The sequence below is a fragment of the Acipenser ruthenus genome, chromosome 20 (genome assembly GCF_902713425.1).
Source record: "Acipenser ruthenus chromosome 20, fAciRut3.2 maternal haplotype, whole genome shotgun sequence".
NCBI classification, from domain to species: Eukaryota; Metazoa; Chordata; class Actinopteri; order Acipenseriformes; family Acipenseridae; genus Acipenser; species Acipenser ruthenus.
In genome coordinates this window covers 17749998-17770353 of record NC_081208.1, presented here as the reverse complement: position 1 = coordinate 17770353, position 20356 = coordinate 17749998, and the positions used below count along the sequence as shown (strand labels likewise).

The 20356-nt window shown below is 38.9% G+C and overlaps 5 protein-coding genes and 1 pseudogene across 6 annotated transcripts in view; 2 read left to right on the top strand and 4 right to left on the bottom strand.

Moving 5' to 3' along the window:
• Window positions 1-907: 907 nt before the first annotated feature.
• Window positions 908-6563, bottom strand: LOC117425289 (histone H2AX-like; annotated as a pseudogene).
• LOC117425260 (histone H1-like) lies at window positions 1373-3442 on the bottom strand. Its single transcript, XM_034042084.3, has one exon. It carries the CDS (start codon window positions 3013-3015, stop codon window positions 2404-2406), a length of 612 nt encoding a protein of 203 aa, XP_033897975.3. The 5' UTR covers window positions 3016-3442; the 3' UTR covers window positions 1373-2403.
• LOC117425269 (histone H3) lies at window positions 4930-5455 on the top strand. The gene has a single exon (XM_034042094.2). It carries the CDS (start codon window positions 4998-5000, stop codon window positions 5406-5408), a length of 411 nt encoding a protein of 136 aa, XP_033897985.1. The 5' UTR covers window positions 4930-4997; the 3' UTR covers window positions 5409-5455.
• Window positions 6564-6670: 107 nt separating the features above from the next.
• On the bottom strand, window positions 6671-7920 carry LOC117425259 (histone H1-like). Its single transcript, XM_034042083.3, has one exon. It carries the CDS (start codon window positions 7844-7846, stop codon window positions 7235-7237), a length of 612 nt encoding a protein of 203 aa, XP_033897974.3. The 5' UTR covers window positions 7847-7920; the 3' UTR covers window positions 6671-7234.
• A 1476-nt stretch (window positions 7921-9396) lies between these two features.
• Window positions 9397-9807, top strand: LOC117425836 (histone H4). Its single transcript, XM_034043119.2, has one exon. It carries the CDS (start codon window positions 9438-9440, stop codon window positions 9747-9749), a length of 312 nt encoding a protein of 103 aa, XP_033899010.1. The 5' UTR covers window positions 9397-9437; the 3' UTR covers window positions 9750-9807.
• A 3561-nt stretch (window positions 9808-13368) lies between these two features.
• Window positions 13369-20356, bottom strand: part of LOC117425195 (solute carrier family 2, facilitated glucose transporter member 1-like) — an 11262-nt gene continuing 4274 nt past the window's right edge. For both annotated transcript variants that reach the window (XM_058993580.1, XM_034041964.3), the window contains exons 3-10: window positions 20057-20217; window positions 19444-19684; window positions 18917-19079; window positions 17980-18167; window positions 17481-17585; window positions 17138-17239; window positions 16558-16761; window positions 13369-16031 (exon numbers count right to left, since the gene is read on the bottom strand). In XM_058993580.1, coding sequence (XP_058849563.1) covers window positions 15768-16031; window positions 16558-16761; window positions 17138-17239; window positions 17481-17585; window positions 17980-18167; window positions 18917-19079; window positions 19444-19684; window positions 20057-20217 — 1428 coding nt within the window. In that variant the 3' untranslated portion in view covers window positions 13369-15767. The remainder of the gene's footprint in view (window positions 16032-16557; window positions 16762-17137; window positions 17240-17480; window positions 17586-17979; window positions 18168-18916; window positions 19080-19443; window positions 19685-20056; window positions 20218-20356) is intronic.

Here is a 20356-nt window from a genome sequence, read left to right as displayed (position 1 = left end):
TTCAAATGAAAGTTTGAGAAAAGGCGCCCGGTTCAAAATTTCTGGCAACTGCACTCTCGTGCCTCACTAACCAATTAAACAAAGTCACCCTTGCATTTAGAATGCTGATTGGCCTATTTTAGAAGTCTGACATGATTGGATAGTTTGAATTTGGAGTGCTTTTTTGTTGTTCAAACGGTTTTTGTTTGACTATTTATACTCTGGTTACAAAAAATCACGCTAACTAGACAGGTCACTATTCCCTCATATTATTTATTTATTTATTTTAAAACAAAACAAAACCAAAAAAAACGTAAAGCGCTTTGGGATTTCTTGTAATGAAAGGCGCTATACAAAATAAATATATTATTTTGTACAAATGCTGCTCATGTTACTCTCACCAGCTATATGTTTTAAAGACATGCTGGTTTAGCGTTCAGTTGAGAGCAGTTTAAATGTGCTTCATTTCATATATGCAATGTCATATAGACTCAGGCTGGATAAAGGCTGGTATGACATTTGCTGAAACACAGCGATTGTTCCATAAAATACATTAGTGGTTAATGCAATCTGTTCTTTTGTTGAAATTGTGGATGACTCTTAAAATAACATTTGTTTCCGTAGTAATAAATAGATCTGTAGTAGTTTACTTGATCTTCGCTGGCTTCTCAGTTTTTTGGGGGCAGCAGGACAGCCTGGATGTTAGGCAGAGCACTCCGCCTTGAGCGATGGTGACGCCTCCCAGCAGCTTGTTGATCTCCTCGTCGCTGCGGACAGCGAGCAAACAACCGGACAGGAGTGAAGCTAAAATTAAACAGGAAGTAGGATGGATACAAGCAGTTTAGTTTATTACTTAATCAAATATGGACACATGTACGCGTATTGTTCAAACACCGTTAGAATGTAATTTGCTCTTTCATCGACACAGTGGGTGGCTCTTAAAAGAGCCTTTGTTGGTATAATACACGGGTCCTTCTGTGATGGTTTACTTGCTCTTGGTCGGTTTCTCGGTTTTCTTGGGCAGCAGAACGGCTTGAATGTTAGGCAGCACTCCGCCCTGAGCGATGGTGACGCCTCCCATCAGCTTGTTGAGCTCCTCGTCGTTGCGGACAGCGAGCTGCAGGTGACGCGGGATGATTCTGGTTTTCTTGTTGTCCCGGGCAGCGTTCCCGGCCAGCTCTAGGATTTCAGCAGTCAGGTACTCGAGCACCGCGGCCAGATAGACCGGAGCTCCAGCGCCCACACGCTGAGCATAGTTTCCTTTCCGCAACAGCCTATGAACACGACCTACTGGGAACTGCAGCCCTGCTCTGGACGAACGAGATTTCGCCTTGGCTCTTGCTTTCCCGCTAGTTTTCCCTCTGCCAGACATTTTGTTATTCTTGCTTTCTGTAAAAGCACACAATAAAAGAAAATGGCCGTTTTCGCTATTTTTATAAACCGAGACTCATTCTGATTGGATAACACTTGCAGTTTTGAAGTAACCTATCACAGAGCGCGTAGCCCGCGATTGGTCTTAGGGGTTCCGCAACTGTTTAGAAATACAAAGAGAAGACACAGCTTCTTAAGAACAAAAAGGTTTCCTTATTTTCTTCCCTTCGATGGGTTCAGTCTAAGAGCGAGTTTATCATTTTTCATTTTAAACATGTTTACAGATCATAACAATCTTTTTCTCATGTTTGATAACAATAATGACCCACCAAAGTCACAATACAATCGCCATCAATGAATCGTTAATACTCGTAAATTATTAGTTCCTGAATATCAATGTAGTACTGTAGTGCAATGTGCACCACACAGGCACCATATTAAAAGTACTGCTACAACTTTTTGTTATTTTACAACATAATGTATAACTTGCATGCAATATTGCACATCTTAAATGCGCTGATATTATTCTCACTAGGGTACTCAAATGCATTGAAAACTCCAGGTACATATACAATTCATGTAAATAGAAATGCATGAATCGCTCGTTACTGTGACTTTACTTCACAGTAAAACAACTACTTTTAACAATGTATGAAATCTCTGTATTAGTATCTTTAACTCATACAATTCCAATTGTATCAACCTTATTTTAACCATAGCAGTTTCATTTCCCCGCATGTCACACTAACAGGTTGTCCTGCTCTCGGAACTAGCAATCGGTTTTAAAACATTCTTAAAACCAAATCGTTATTTACCAATTCCAAAATTGAGTTTAGAAAGGTAAAGGAAAGTTTTCTTATTTCTGTGCAAGCGGGAGGGTGTAACATTGCTTGCTTGGAGACGTTTCTTATGACAGAAAATAAACATGTATTTGAATTTCACGTGCATTATATAATCTAATTTAGTTTATAATTTGCTCTTTTTAGGAAGTTGTGGTGGCTCTTAGAAGAGCCTTTGGGTTCATTTCAACACGGTTACATCAGACTGTTCAGCTCAGCGCCTTTTAGGAGCTGCCCGCTTTGTCTTCGCCGGCTGGGGTTTAGCGACTTTCTTTGGGCTCTTAACTGGCTTTTTAGCTGCTGGTTTCTTTGCCTTTTTGGGGCTCTTTGTTGCTGCCTTCTTAGCCGCAGGTTTCTTTGCCTTCTTAGGGCTCTTGGTAGCTGGTTTCTTGGTTGCGGGTTTCTTTGCTGGAGCCTTCTTAGGAGCAGCTTTTTTCACCGCTGGCTTCTTGGGTTTGGGCACTGCCTTCTTTTTAGCTGCCTTATCCTTGGCTTCAGCCACCTTTTTGTTGAGTTTGAAGGAGCCAGAAGCGCCGACGCCCTTGGTCTGCAGCAGGGTGTCCTTGCTCACCAGACTCTTGACCGCCGTATTGACCCGGGAGTTGTTCTTTTCCACGTCGTAGCCGCCGGCCGCCAGAGCTTTCTTGAGCGCTGCCAGAGACACCCCGCTGCGCTCCTTGGAAGCAGACACTGCCTTGACAATGAGATCCGACACGCTGGGACCCGCTTTCTTAGGCTTGGTAGCGATCTTTTTCTTGGTAGTCCTAGCAGCCTTAACGGGAGCAGGGGCTGCTTCAGTGGATGGTGCAGGAGCGATTTCTGCCATTCCTTCGATGTAAAAATATCCTAATACTCAAAAAACAATACTACAATTGCTGTATATCCCAAAACACAGCAGAGGGCGATACTTATCCATTTGATGAGAACCTTATAGACTCAATCAGCTGCATCGTTCTCTTCTCAGGGCTGACAATGTCCTTCATTTGTGTTTTCTTCCTGTACAAAGCTTTACATTTAACAGTGAAATACTTACAGAAATATATAAACAACGCTTGAGCTGACAACCGAAGTGTTATGTTTGCATGGTAAATGCCTTTTCAACCAAAATCTTGGCATTATTTTTCAGTCAGATCAACCAAACTTGCAAATAAAGGAGCAAAACAGAACTGCTCAAATCGCACTTCGTTTGATTTAACTTAAATACAATGACCCAAACAATATTTTATTTAACAGAAAAACATTTTTTAACAGACTAGAAACCAGCCGGGAACATATTTGTTATTTTGGGCATTTGTAATGTGTAATGCGGATGATTTAAATTACTTTTTGATAGGTGTAGTTAACACACTTCAACACACGCTGCGTGTACTTCTATATCTGGAACTGCGTTAGTAAGATTTTTTTTTAAAATTGCTATTTATTATTTAAAATAATTGAAAATAATTGAAATGATCAAAATATTACCTTAACATTATTTAAAAGGTTTCTGTTGAAGATAGGACGGTGTATACAGTGCTTGTACTTGAAACAAAGCAGTGTCAAGTGAAAGAGATTTTTTTTTTTTTTTTAATTAGGCGAGTGTACTACAACGATTTCATAGGTAATTTAGGTAAATTACCAACATTTAATTTAAGGCTAAATATATTTGAAGCATTACCACAGTTCACACCTATTTAATTCCATACAGATGTGGGTAAACCCCGCATGAATATAAATGATAATCTCTGTTTAATCTCTGTTTTAGTTTCAGGTTGCACAAATGCCTCTCACTTGATATAACTACATAATAGGTTCTGTATTATTCTGCGTGTGTGTCTATATATATATATATATATATATATATATATATATATACACCCTATAATGGCGTCTTGTAAATGGACGTACCAATGTTGACTCTTTCTTTTATAAATTGATTAAATGACTCTTTATAATGGATGTCAATTAATTATGCCATGCATGCATAAATGTTATATAAATAACTTAAAAACTAAAAGCATTGACAGTGTATCCAGATTGAAGTTTACAAACATCACCTAATTGTGTACATAGGTCCTTTACCAAACACTAAATTCACTTTAGACTTCTTGGGAACATCTTTTTTCTTAGTTAAGCTTTATTATGAAGCATGCTTTGCAGCAAGGTAACATTTATAAGAATACAAATCCTGAATGACTAAATGCAATCATTTTTCTTAAATACCAACAGGTGCAAAGTTATAATGCTCTGAGAGAACTGTAATGTGTATAGCAACAAAACATGACTTTTATGCTTATATAGCTCTTAACACCTCCATGACTGAACCGCAATGCATGGTGACACGAAAATGTTTTTTTGTCCACATTGAGGACACTTTGTATGGCCTTTGCTGAAACAATTTAAACCGCTGTGAATTAAACACTAAATCAGGCAGGCTTTAAGACATGTAGCTGCTGAGAGTAACGTGAACAGCGTTTTACAAAATTAGAATGGGTAAACCTTAAGAGGGAATAGTGACCTGACTATTAGTTAAGGTGTTTTTTTTTTTTTTTTTAGTAACGACGTAAAAATACAAAACAAAAATATAATTCTGATTGCCAGACTGTGATATAAAAATACTGTACTGTAGTCAGAAACAAAAACCGTTTGAACAAAAAAAAAGCGCTCCAAATTCAAACTACCCAATCATGTTCGAGGAATTAGGAAGTGGTCATGTGGAGAGGTTTAACCAATCAGGGAAAGCGAACTGCTCTTTATAAACGCTGGAGGCTGCAGACATTTTTCATTTATAGTCAGTTCTAATTTGTGTGGTTTTTTAAGTGTGTTAAGATGGCAAGAACCAAACAAACAGCGCGTAAATCCACCGGAGGAAAAGCGCCCAGGAAGCAACTCGCAACTAAAGCTGCCCGCAAAAGCGCTCCTGCTACTGGGGGCGTGAAGAAGCCTCATCGTTACAGGCCCGGTACTGTGGCTCTGAGAGAGATACGTCGCTATCAGAAATCCACTGAGCTACTGATCCGCAAACTACCTTTCCAGCGTCTTGTCAGGGAAATCGCCCAGGATTTCAAAACTGATCTGCGCTTCCAGAGCTCCGCTGTTATGGCGCTGCAGGAGGCGAGTGAGGCTTACTTGGTCGGTCTCTTCGAAGATACCAACCTGTGTGCTATTCACGCCAAGAGGGTTACTATCATGCCCAAAGACATCCAGCTGGCCCGCCGCATCCGTGGAGAACGCGCTTAAACTCGCTTAAACTTCTTTAAACAACAAAGGCTCTTTTCAGAGCCAACTACCTTCCTGAAAAGCGCTAATTACTTTTGTTAAGGTTGATTTTTTGACATCTTTATTTTAAATACAAACGTTTAACCAATGACTGCAAGATTTTATATATATATATATATATATATATAATGCTATTATGTACTCTTTGCCTCAAGAATTAGAAATGTACAGTAAAGTACCCCAGAGCATTTTTCACAATGTAAAGAAACAGATTTTATTTTTCGATTTAACTGAATACAAAGGCGTTTTTCAGATGCCCACAGTTCCATTTAGAAAGTTTAATGTCATTTTACTTATATCAAGTTAGCATTGTCCCCTTCAATTAAATTGTCCAAAAAACATGATATTCAAACCAATAAAGAGCCTAGTGTTGGTTGAGCCTGGGGCAGCAGTGTGGAGTAGTGGTTAGGGCTCTGGACTCTTGACCGGAGGGTGTGGGTTCAATCCCCGTGGATGACACTGCTGCTGTACCCTTGAGCAAGGTATTTTACCCAGATTGCTCCAGTAAAAACCCAGCTGTATAAATGGGGAATTGTATGTAAAAATAATGTAACTGAATGTAAAAAAAAAATAATAATAATTTGATATCTTGCAACAATTGTAAGTCGCCCTGGACAATTGCTCTTCTATTGAAATTATGGGCGGCTCTTAAAAGAGCCTTTGTTTTAATATTCAGACGCAAAACACTAGCATCAATTTACTTGGTCTTGGCTGGCTTTTCGGTCTTCTTGGGCAGCAGAACGGCTTGAATGTTAGGCAACACTCCGCCCTGAGCGATAGTGACGCCTCCCATCAGCTTGTTGAGCTCCTCGTCGTTGCGGACAGCGAGCTGCAGGTGACGCGGGATGATTCTGGTTTTCTTGTTGTCCCGGGCAGCGTTCCCGGCCAGCTCTAGGATTTCAGCAGTCAGGTACTCGAGTACCGCGGCCAGATAGACCGGAGCTCCAGCGCCCACACGCTGAGCATAATTTCCTTTCCGCAGCAGCCTATGAACACGACCGACTGGGAACTGCAGTCCTGCTCTGGATGAACGAGACTTCGCCTTTGCTCTTGCTTTCCCGCCGGTTTTACCTCTTCCAGACATTCTGTACTATTATTTATTATACAACAGTAAACAACATTTAACCTCGATTGAGCTGAATTTATACCCTCTGACTCACTCTGATTGGTGAAACCGTACAGCATTTAAGAGACCTATCACAGAGCGTGTCGACAATGATTGGCTGTTCGTATTACTGAATTAAAGCGCGGCTGCTCGATACCCAATTTGCATACAGTCAGTGCGGGGAGGGGGGCGCCTATTATTATTTTCTTGATCAATGCGTGCTCTCTTGTGGTTGCGTTTATAACATTACGGGTTTAAACCTGTGTGCAATTAACTGTATTAAACTTTTTTTAATAAACATAACTTTGTACTAGTACAGCCTGAACTACTCAATCGAGTCTGGTATAAACACGATAAAGAAACTGAAGGAATCGGAGTGCATAATGTCAAGTAGATTTATAGTTCGATTTACCGGTACCAGGAACGTTAAAACTTTTTCCATAATGCAAACATTGAGAGGTATTGTTAATGAATACAATAATTTCAATACGGTAAGCGAGGGGGATTTGATGGTATATATACCAATAACTATAATTTAACTCTGACTAGTAAAATGTTTGGTAAGGGTATATATAAAACTAATTTATAAATCAACTGATAATTTGCTCTTTTTAGGAAGTTGTGGTGGCTCTTAGAAGAGCCTTTGGGTTCATTTCAACACGGTTACATCAGACTGTTCAGCTCAGCGCCTTTTAGGAGCTGCCCGCTTTGTCTTCGCCGCCTGGGGTTTAGCGACTTTCTTTGGGCTCTTAGTTGGCTTTTTAGCTGCTGGTTTCTTTGCCTTTTTGGGGCTCTTTGTTGCTGCCTTCTTAGCCGCAGGTTTCTTTGCCTTCTTAGGGCTCTTGGTAGCTGGTTTCTTGGTTGCGGGTTTCTTTGCTGGAGCCTTCTTAGGAGCAGCTTTCTTCACCGCTGGCTTCTTGGGTTTGGGCACTGCCTTCTTTTTAGCTACCTTATCCTTGGCTTCAGCCACCTTTTTGTTGAGTCTGAAAGAGCCAGAAGCGCCGACGCCTTTGGTCTGCAGCAGGGTCTCCTTGCTCACCAGACTCTTGACTGCCGTATTGACCCGGGAGTTGTTCTTTTCCACGTCGTAGCCGCCGGCCGCCAGAGCTTTCTTGAGCGCGGCCAGAGACACCCCGCTGCGCTCCTTGGAAGCAGACACTGCCTTGACAATGAGATCCGACACGCTGGGACCCGCTTTCTTAGGCTTGGTAGCGGTTTTCTTCTTGCCAGCTTTAACAGCCTTAACCGGAGCAGGGGCTGCTTCAGTGGGTGCTACGGGTGCAACTTCTGCCATCTCTAAATTGGAAACGCCAACAAAAAAGCAATACTCTAACAACGAAAGTCCTGAAGTTCATTCAATTTGTTAGGCACCAACAGAGGGCGAGATTTATCCACTCGATGAGAACCTTATAGACTCAACCAAAAGCAGCGCGCCTTTATTGAAAGGTAAAATTGATTCCAGTTGTGTTTTCTCTCCGCAGTAAACTTTAAATTTAACAGCGAAATATTTACGAAATCAATCAAACAGCACCTGATATCGAATACAAAGCGTCATGTTTCCTGGGTAACTGCATTTTTCATCAGCAACGTTGTACTATTTTTGATTTATATCATCAGAACCTCGAAACACCGCAGCGAAAGAGAGCAACTCCAATCGGACTTCATTACATTTAGTTTGAATAAAATGATCTAATTACTATTTGAAGTTGGAGTAAACTGATCTACACACATGAAGGGGCTAGTTGGGATCGAATTTGGTGTGTATGACATGTGACATGTCTAAAACTGGGGATTTAAACAGATTTATGTCAGGGGAAGTTAACACACTTTTCAATACGATGCTAAAATTAATTAATTTGCTGCTTTTTTATCATTGTCGATATGGCAATTACATTATGACATACGAGTGATCATTTCATTGACACACAGCTTTATAAAACTTCATAAAATGTTTACTATGTATGTTTGTCTATTTGTTATGAAACCAAAATAGCTATCAATAGTATACCCCATTGCTATGCAAATTAAAACAATGCCTCGCGTAATAGTTGCAATATTTTCTATTTGTCCTAATAACTGTTACTATTACTACTAATAATTTGTATTTGTTTATTTTATTATTTAGCAAGTCTTTGTGGTTAGGGTTATGCTTAGGGGTTATTTTCTTTTTTGCAACACTGGTGATGCAAATAGTAAGGGACCACTTCTGTGCATGAATGTATTTTAAATAGATTATAGGAGAAGTAATAGTTGTGTCATGTGACAGCTGGTGATAAAATTCTACTTAACGCCCCCTAAACAAAAGGGGGTGCTAAGAAAGCCAACATTTAATTAATTATAAAAGAAAGACTGGTGAAAATTCTGTAAATTGAAACGGTACAGAGCACGCCCTATCTTAGAGCCCACTGGTCGACAAAGGCCATCATGTCGCCAGTGGACTCCGCGTTGGCGCGCTCTAACATAATAGTAATACTAGTAGTTGTATTTACAGAAAATATTACGGGTTAGTTTACTTTCAATCTTTTTTATATTATATTTTATATACATATATAGTGGTACAGTGTAAATGCAGTCTACTGCAGCTGGGAAAAGTGTATCACTAAGGGCTAATGCAATGTTAATGTTATAAAGCACGCCAACCGTATATTTTGTCGTTCAAATAAACAGCAAATTACCGTTGCACTGTTTCAGTATTTAAAGCAGCACGCATGTGGTTAAAACGAATGTGGAGCAAATTCAGATTTCTGCATTGTCATTGGGGCGGGTTCTATGTTTGTCACTCTGTACAGTGGCTGTGCTTTCAACCAGGTCCTCTTCTTTTTTATAAATAAAACATGTAAGCGATACTGCGTTATTCTGTTTGGTCTGACTGAAAACTGATCAATATGTCGGGAAGAGGCAAAGGCGGTAAAGGACTTGGTAAAGGAGGCGCTAAGCGGCATAGAAAAGTTCTTCGTGATAACATCCAGGGAATCACTAAACCTGCTATCCGACGTTTGGCTCGTCGTGGCGGAGTGAAACGAATCTCCGGACTGATTTATGAAGAGACTCGCGGGGTGTTGAAAGTGTTTTTGGAGAATGTGATCCGTGATGCCGTCACCTATACGGAGCACGCAAAGAGAAAGACCGTCACCGCTATGGATGTGGTGTATGCTTTGAAACGACAGGGTCGCACTCTGTACGGATTTGGAGGTTAAGAAATAAAGGCGTTTATTCGGATTGATTTGTAAAACAAAGGCTCTTTTAAGAGCCACCCACCATCTCATTTTAAAAGAGCTTTTTCCAGTACAAAATGCAAGAATTCTACTCTGTTCTGTATAGCTAAAATTAGCATGTCTGTTATGCTATATATTTAGACTGCACATGATGCAGTTATACTGCACAATGTATTTGTTTACACACTTATTTAGTAGGTTTTGATGAAATACTATGATCATATTAACTATATTAAATGAACACGGTTTAAACAAACACATGACTTCGGGTAAGTCCCAATGATTATTATTGAGAGAACAAATTACAAAGAAGTTCTATATAAACAAAAAAAAAAGAAACAAGGTGGTCACCTTTTTGGTGTCGTCTTCCGATTGGGTAAAAATTCACGTCACTACTGACGTGTAAATGTGCTCCATTTTAGTGTTCTAATTTACATATATAGATATATATAAACCACCGGGTCTTCTGATAGGCTGTGCCCTTGTGCCGAAGTAGCCTATCATGACGATGAATTCCAAGTTTTGCAGGTACATTGACAAATGAAAAGCGCTAGACGGAATAGCTGTATGGAAGGCCATCCGGGTCAAAAAACGCGTTATTTAGTACGCGTTTCAAATATTCACTACACGTTTTCATTTGGACCAATCAGAGCACAGAAATGACTACGTGTACCAATTTTGATTGGTATGTGTTCTTAAAAAATGACACGAGCTACGAATTTCCTAAATTGGTGGATAGTCATTTTACATTAGTGGCTTGTCATGACAACGTATTCCCTTGTAATCGCTTCTTATGCACAACGTAATTGGCAGAGTAGCCAATAACCTTCGGTGTATCGTTTAGACAAGAAGAAATCAATTTAAAATACGGAATATTGCAAACATGGCGGCGAGACATTTTCTTCTGCGTTGCAAGCATAGTACAGCAGTTACTCTCAAAAATAGTAAGGGTCATCACAGTCTCCTATTTATTTATTTATTTATTTATTTCTTAGCAGACGCCCTTATCCAGGGCGACTTACAATTGTTACAAGATATCACATTATTTTTACATACAATTACCCATTTATACAGTTGGGTTTTTACTGGAGCAATCTGGGTAAAGTACCTTGCTCAAGGGTACAGCAGCAATGTCCTCCACCTGGGATTGAACCCACGACCCTCCGGTCAAGAGTCCAGATTATTATTATTATTATTATTATTAGTAGTAGTAGTTATATTTTGTATAGCGCCGGGGGCGTTTATTTACAATATTTACCACAAACCCCGCCGACTATTGAGACCCAGTGTTTATTATGTAACATCACTAACATCTTCAAGTACTTCAGATGCAATCATGGAGAAGCCACTAACATACAATCTTATAGCATTAACATAACTAAATTGCAACATTCTAGCAACATCGTTAAAAAGGTTGTGTCAGTGGGTATTAAGTAACAGGTTTTTTTTTTATATATATATACCACAATGCCGCTGTATTGTACACACCCAAAGTATAAAGCAGAAGTAAACAAGGATATGGAAAACGTTAGAAAATGAACAAGCAGGAGAACGAATCTGCATTGAAAAACGGAATTGCATTTGTTAATAATAATAAAAACAATAAAATCTACTATAAAGACAACATCCAGTGTAAAGCGCATTGCATCATTATTCATAACTCGACGTTACAAAATACATTTAGGACATGTACTATTTACTTTAAATTCATTGGCTCTTATTTCATTTCTAAAGAATGATTGGCTCAAATGTGTATGTGTAGTAAAAATAGTACGTATAGTTAACAAAACAGAACGCTTAGTGTATCGCAGTACTACACGTAGTAATTTATTTGAAACGTATACTAACAACACACGTTTTTGACCCAGATGGCCTTCCATTGACTATAATTCTAATGCAACGCGTACTAATTTGGCGAATCAGATCTCTGAAAATTAAATGAGAACCAATGCATTTAAAGAAAATAGTGTGTGCAATAAATGATCCAATTAAAAGTCGCCTTACATCTGACATTCCCCACCAATTCGTGGCGGTATATTGAGTTGGCATTGGGTAAAGTGTAGTGAAAGAAAAAAGTGTCATGTGATGTATGTACCGGATTCTGCCGAGTCAACGCCCACGTTTGAATTATCGCCGCACCCCCACTTCTAGTTGAATGTCAATTTTTCAACGTTTCTAATAACCCTGCGCAATAATAATAATAATAATAATAATAATAATAATAATAATAATAATAATAATAATAATAATAATAATAATAAACCATGAGCAAATAATGCCTGAGATTTCAAATCTTACGCTTCAAGCGAGTAGAACAAGCTGTGCAGTACAGTAGTTGCTCTAAGCATTGATTGAAAACATGAGAAGCACTTTTTGTTTTGGATCCGACAATGCACCCTGAGTCCGATTGATTTTTACAATAGACTTCATCTTAAGGTTAATGTGTGTTTTATGAACATTTAAAATGACATTACAGTGGACTTACGCAGCACCCTTTTTCAGGCAAACCGCGCTTTGTATTTCATCATTTAATAAATGTTAACTGCATTTCTTGATTTTTTTAACGTAACTGCGTGCTGTGCCCTTTGAATTTTGAACATGCCTAATTCTAAATGCAATATATCTAGCTAATGTTTAAAAAAAACAGTACAGTAATATTGCTTGTTATTTTGCACCTGTTTTGAGTCAACGCCCCTCCCCCACTTTTGGCTTAACATCAACTCTACGATCACGGGGCGTTGACTCGGCAGAATCCGGTATATTTAATTCCATTTTTTTTTCTTCTGGTTTATAACTAAACCATCTCTCTATATTCGATGAACACATCATAGATCTGTTGCACTTACTATTGTATGTATAATAATCTCTTATGTGTTCTGTGCAAAATAAATACATAAATAAAAACAAGATGCAATGCTAAATGGATAAACGATACTGTTGCTAAATAGAAAATGAAACTGATTTACTAGTAAATAAAGATTTACAAACATTTGGCTAATGCCTTCAGCAAGGAAATGACACTGAAGAATCCTTTTAATAAATCTAATATTATTAATACATTGTTACTATTAAAAAAATATTTAACCAAAGTTAAACAATATATATCCTTAATGTGCTAAGTGTGTTTGTTTTTTCTAGGGCAAAAAAAATTAATAATGTGTATGTGGCACTTTGTGTAAGGCTGATTCTACTATACTTCTTATGTCTTTTCACGAGAGCATTGCCCGTGTACAGGACAGTACAGCATGGCTGTGACCAACACACAGCAGGCAACACCAGCGTACTCGATTACAACGTTATATAAACATGGGCAGCTGATGTAGTTCATTATAGGGTTTTCTTTTAGTGTTATATAGTGTGCTCACACCAGCATTGCCCTGTGTACAGCACACTACAGCAAGGCTCTGCCCAGCACAGAGCAGCCAATGACAGCGCACTAGATTAGACAGGGCAGGTACTTGCTGTAGTTCTTCCAGGAGTTATTGTGTTATATAGTGTTTCCAAGCAAGCATTGCCCTGTGTACAGTAAAGCACACTAAGACACATAATGATAATTATAATAATTATTTGACCCTGTCTGACAGAAGACACAATAAAATGATTAGGTAAAAATAAGCATGATTTTAATGAATAACTTAACATTATTATAAAATATATACAAAATAAACCATCCATGTTTAAAAAAAAATAAATAAGAAAAAAATTATGAAAACACTTCAATAGTGAAACTGTTAAATAAACAGTACTGGTCCCTATTGCCACTTTCATCTCTGAAATGTCAACAAAGAAGCAAAAACTCACTCAGATTTTTTGCTCACTGGAATTAACAGTTAACACTGAAAAACATTTATGATTTATTTTTTGTCTTGACTCAAGCCCTGCTCTTGGTTGTTTTTTAGGCTAGAAAATATCGCTAGAAAATTGTGAATAAACAGTGATCTAAACTTTTGCGTACAGTTAAAAACATAAATAAATATGGGTACACATTTACAGTAGCAGCACAAGCAAAAATACAACACGTGCAACAATGGTAAAACAGTATTACAATTATTACATTAAAATAAGAGCAAATAAAATTGAAATTACATATCTTTACAGCTCTATATCCACCCCCCCCCCCCCCCCCCGAAACGCAACTAATCTGCATTTCACATTTTGTCCAAATGTTTTATTTCATTGTAAACACTTTTTCTTTTTTAAATATACTGAATATCTTAGCAGAAATGCAACACAGTAATGAGATGTTCGTGCAAATACAATCAATCTGTTGTGCATTGTGCAGAATGGTCTCTCTAGCCTCTGTACTTCCACAGATAGCATATGCTTAAAACAGCAGTATCCCATGAGCAATTAAGTTAAACAGTTAAAAGGGGTGTTTTAGCCTCAATGGCTTATTTTCTAAAATCTGCATAACTTAAAAATTATTAAAACATAATTTGGTCACACAGTGACACTGTGCTATGCTCACAATTCCCTCAAAAATAAAAACCCAAATGTTATACAATAGTTTCACAATACTACATTTTAATACAGGATATTTTGGTATATAACCTCTACCTTACAAAAACAGTTCCCCTTGAGTTTCAATATCCATATCTGTATATAGTGCTGAATTAATGTGCTGAGGCCTCAGACTCAGTTTTATAGCTGATCACAGTCAAATGAATCATAAGACATGCACATATGTGCATTTCCACATGGCTTATTCTGTGCCAGCACCAAAAATGTAACAGTACAAAGGGCAAGTTAAATGTGTGGCAAGGTCTTTTTTTAACAAACTTGGCAAATACAATGAAATATTTCTACCATGACTATAACAGTAAATGGCCTGCCACACTACTGTACCACGAATAGGTTTATAAAACAGATTAATAATTTAGACTATATAAATGTATAGATATTGCACCTCAGGGAATGTATATGTCATAAAATAAAACAGGGTCCATTTTAATCATAAAAATCACCAGATTGTAATGCTGCCGTCCTCAAAACCCTGCTCTGTGGTGGACTTATTTCCACTGTATTTTAATAGTCTGTAGTAATGTTAATAAGTGGGTTAATACATTACCCAATCTGGGGGAAACACCTGCTGGATTAATACAGTGGGACAAAGTGACGCTGGACTATGTTTTTGGATCAAATCCAAACCTTGCTATTACAGTATATATATATACAGCATCCTGGAAAAAGTTTTGGACTAACACTGTTGGTTTCTGGTGCTAAGGGACATTTGTTGCTTATTGTTCGCTGATTGGCTATCCCAAGTTATACTGAACAAGGTGTCTGAATCACATTAATTCTTTGCGGTCCTATGTCAGACCTGGTCCGACATCGCAATTTTCCCTTTCCGGTCCAATGTCGGACCCTGTCCGACATCATCAAAAAGACGTAAAAAACAGGTCTTGAGTTGTTTTTTCTCCAGAAAAAGCAGAGAAAACCATTCAATGGCCGAGTGAGATCGATAGGAGCCGAGAGAAGCCGAAATAAAGGGCGTATCTCATGAATACAGATAGACCCGACACCAAATAGATAATACGGACATAAACAAACAAGATAGCTGCTTCCGCATCCAGCTCTCAAAGATCATAACAGACATTTGCAGAGCTTTTTTTAGATGATATAGTAATAAAATAATGACTTGGATCGCATTATTGAGGAGTTTGGTGACAAAACGAGTGATCAAGAGAGGATTTATCGGTATGTACTATTATTAAGAGGCATATGAAAAATATAGCGAACAAGGGGTGGGATAGGGCTGGAGATGCAGTACTGAGTGTCCTGTTGATATGCAGTCCCTTTTAAACCTGTTTTAATGTGAAACAAATACTTTAAAACCGTGCGTCTAAAATAAACTGCGCGCGTGAAAAAAAATTGGAGCTGACACACGCCGAATAAATGGACCGCTAAGGGTTAAGCAGCAATGACTGTCTCAGCATGGCTGGTCCAATACTGTTTTCAGGACACTGTATATAATGTAACACACATTTCTGGCATTGAATCTCACACGTTGGAGAGAGGTGCATTTGGTGCTTCTTCAGTATTCAACTGTACCATTGGAACCTTCTCCGTAGGGCTACTAGGAGGTAGGGTGACCACTCCCTCTGGTGCAGGAGAGCCCACCCCTTGGCTGTTGCCCCCGGCGAAGCCTTTGCTAATGTCATCGAAGGTCCGCCCCCTGGTCTCAGGCACCCGGAAGAAAGTGAAGACAAAGAATAATGCCAAGAAGACAACGAAGATAATAAAGACATAGTCTCCACAGAGCACCTGAAAAGAGAACAGCAGGGAGAAGAGGCCATTAGAATTGATTTATTTTTTATAAAAACATTTATGAACGAGAGGAAGCTATTCGGACCATCTAGTTGATCTCAAAACTTTGTAAGATTGTTAAGACTTCAATCAAGTCCTTTTTTTTGTACATCTTTTAAAATCTCTCATTAAAAACTCAGATGCATTATTGTGTTCCCAAAACGTGTATCCTCTAAATGGAACCAACATATTTTAACACTTGCGATGGAGCCCACACCATACCCTGTGATATAAGAATGTTAAGAAAGACTCATGTCATCATTGAAGACATTCCAATATTACTTATTTTTTTATAGTTATAGATGACTTATGTTGCTTGTGGTAAGTTCTGTGCCATTTATGAAATACAGTATTCTACATCAGCTAGATAAGCCACAAAATATGCGGACGCACCGCAAGTCAAATTAATGTCTACCAACCCTGCACTGAAATGTAGGTCCACATTTCTGGATGGAGCCACTGTTTGTGTTGTTGACTTACTCACCTGTACATAGGGGAACCCCAGACCGATAATGAAGTTGGAAGTCCAGTTGGAGCAGCCGGCTACAGCCATTGCGGCCGGCCTTGGACCCTGGCTGAAGAGCTCGGCCACAATAAACCAGGGGATGGGGCCCGGTCCGACCTCAAAGAACGCCACAAAGCCAAAGATGGCTATAATACTCAGGTAGCTCATGGAAGGAATCTGGCTCTGTAAAAATAACATGATAGAGAAACTGAGTTTAAATAGGGGTAAGAAGAAGGGTTTTAGTTCTCCTTCGACAGGGTATCAATTGTGATCCCATCGTCAAAATGTGAAAACGATTGACTTTTAATACATTGTCATTGTGTGCCACTGTCATTGAAGACTTTGCATAACATGCTGTGGAGCAACTCTGTCAATAACAGTCCATTGTGTCCAAAGTGGTGCTACTATTTCCCCTTTTTAGTGTAATTGGCAGTATTTCTTAGGCACTGAAGTGGCAGTATCTGTCTGTGCATCTGCATTACCACTGATGATCCCTGGATAAAGTTGTTTTTTCACACTTCCATCTGTAAGCAATAAAGAGACAAGGGAAGGAACTTACCGTGAGGGTGAGAGCAATGGTCATCAGAACGGCACAGAAAGCCATCCCAGCCAATCCGATGAGGTGTAGAGTCCTTCGGCCCGCCCTCTCAACCAGGAAAAGCTGAAAAGAAATCCAAATAAAGTTCAATTGGAAGTATCTGTTGCTTCTCAGATTTGCATATAGACAGTTCATCCCAACTCTTGATCAGAAACTCTGAAGGAGACTATACTGTAAGCTGAGTAAACAGTTTTGCTTTGTCAGGCAGGGTAAAAAGTGGAACAGTATCATTCCTTTTTAGAAAACAAGCAGCCACAGTGAGTGAGCCACAGTATCTTTTCATGCAGAAATGAATTGTACTTACCGATACAACAGTGAACACAGTATTAACAACTCCAGCACCGATTGTAGCGTAGATGGGTTCTTTAACTCCAGCAGCCTCAAAGATGTTCGTTGAGTAGTAGAAAACCTGCATGGGGAAGATTAGAACATCAGTACAGGATGTTAATCACAATGTGACCCCTGTGAACGTCTGCAGAGCTAGGGATCGCATCAAAGCAGGGCAATTGAACGGAATTATTTTGTTTAATAATGTGAAGATTGCCACTCAAGCCCCACCTATGTTTGTTTGAATAGACTGGCAATGCACGTCTATGTGTAATAAATGTTTTGAATACATAAAGGTGCTTTTCTTTCAACAACAAACTATTGGGCCATGGTAGACAATTATTTATTTATTATCTATTTATTCATGTATTTATTTTACAAAATGTTATTCATGAGTAAAATAAAGTTTGATATTCAAATGATTCAACTCATAGATAGTAAAAAGAAGTGCTAGCTAGTAAACAGGAAGTACTGACCGCGTTGATGCCGGAGAGCTGCTGGGAGAGCTGCAGGACAATGGCGATGATGATTGGCTGACGGTAGCTTGGGGAACGGAACAGCTCGGGGATGGTCACTTTCTTCTCCTGCATCATCTTCAGACTCTCATCTTTCATCTCCTGAAGATCTTGCTGGACGTCTGCGGTGCCCCGCAACTTCTTCATAACTGCACAAGATAAAAACATTCCTATAAGAACTCTGGACTCATTTCAAGATGAAAACAGGGACTCCCAAGACAGGTCCCCCGTTGCACCTTGTCCCAGTTTTGCACCAATTGAAGAAAATTAATTTAGGTATGTAGAGCAAATAGTGGTTGCATTTAACACAATGTGTTCATGAATCTTACCTGATGTGCATTTCCATTCACTATGTTGGTGAACATGCATGTTAATTTTAAAACATGAATCTGGTACTACACTAGGTTCAAGAAATGTTTGCAAACCAGGTCGTGTTGAACTGCCTTGGTCACCTGGAGGGTGAAATTATCTCCCTCCCTTTCAATCCCTTCTGTCCTGTCATTAATCAACTAGCTGCTTCATATACTTTTACCAGTAACATAGTAACATACTTTTGATCCTGAGGGCAAACAATTCAGGAAGTGAAGCACTAACAGGCTTCCTGGGAGGAATGCATGGAAACAGAGTTTTCTTTAACCCAGTGTGGTAGCAGGTATCATCATTTCAAACGGGAATGTGCTTTTGCTTCAGCATGTGTTTGTTTCAAAACTGCAAGTAGCAAATGGAAGGGCACAACACATACGTCAATGTGTAACATTTTAGGTGCATTTATGGGATCTTGTATGTTAACATCTTGTTTCTATTACCAAGCTATTTTAGTAAGCAGGTGTTCTAGGTGAGGGTATAAATGTCCTGCCCAAATGATTCTCTTTAACAAGCTGGCTATGAAGATACTCACTCTCCGTGGCCTTCTCCTCTTGGTTCTTGTTGATCAGTAGGAATCTGGGGCTTTCAGGACAGAAAGGCAGAGCGATACTTTGGATCACAGCCGGGATGATTGTGAGACCCAGGAGCACGGGCCAGAGGGACTGAGAGCCCAGGATAAACTCCAGACCAAAGACCTATGGGAGAGAGACAGAGAGAGAGACAGAGTGGCTCATCAATGTGGGATACATTCCAGTAGGACAGAGACACTGCACAGTATATATATATATATATATATATATATATATATATATATATATATATATATATATATATTACATACATACATACATACATACATATATATATATATATATATTACATACATACATACATACATACATATATATATATATATATATATATATATTACATACATACATACATACATACATACATATATATATATATATATATATATATATATATATATATATATATATATATATATGTAAGATTGGAAATAATTACACCAAAGTAGGTGTTACATATATGTTGTACCTGTGCTATGAGGATGCCAATGACAACTCCCAGCTGGTGAAGAGTCCCGAATGCCCCTCGCAGGGAGGTGGGGGAGATCTCTCCAATGTACATGGGGACCAGGCCAGTGCTGAGACCACAAAACAGACCGATGGTCAGCCGTCCCACGATCAGCATCTCAAAGGAGGCAGCCAGCTTGGAGAAGCCCATCAGACTGCCCCCGATGACAGCCAACACATTGACAATGAGCATAGAGTTCCGCCTGGAGGAAGGGAACCCAAAAATAGGTTAAAGGGATACTTTGCATCATCTTCCAATGTTCCTAACATTCAAATAACTCCATTATTATTTTTACTCTTTCTGATATTAAACTGCACATACAATATAATTCCAGTACAGTCTAGTCTTGTGATCTTAAACTGCAGCTATAATGTCACTCTAATCTAGTCTAGTGATCCTAAACTGCAGCTACATTGTAATTGTAATACAGTCTAGTCTAGTAATCCTAAACTGCAGCTACATTGTAATTGTAATACAGTCTAGTGATCCTAAACTGCAGCTATATTGTAATTGTAATACAGTCTAGTGATCATAAACCGCAGCTACAATGTCATTCTAATATAATTCTTCTTACCTTCCGAATCGGTTCACGAACACGCCGACAGAGAATGAGCCTATCATGCCGCCGACTGAGAAGATAGCCACAGAGAAGGACCAGAGTGTCGTGCTGAGATTGTCTGTGATGAATTCACCAGTGCGGGCCTTCCAGGTCTCATTGTTGAACTGCCTAATGATCTGAGAGAGAGAGAAACACAGAGACAGAGAGTTAGTGTGAAGCCACTCACAGAAAATGCAAAGCACAATATTAGGGTTTTCATGCTAGAATTTCCTGACTCTCAGCTCTCACTGATCCATGATACGAGGATGAAAATAA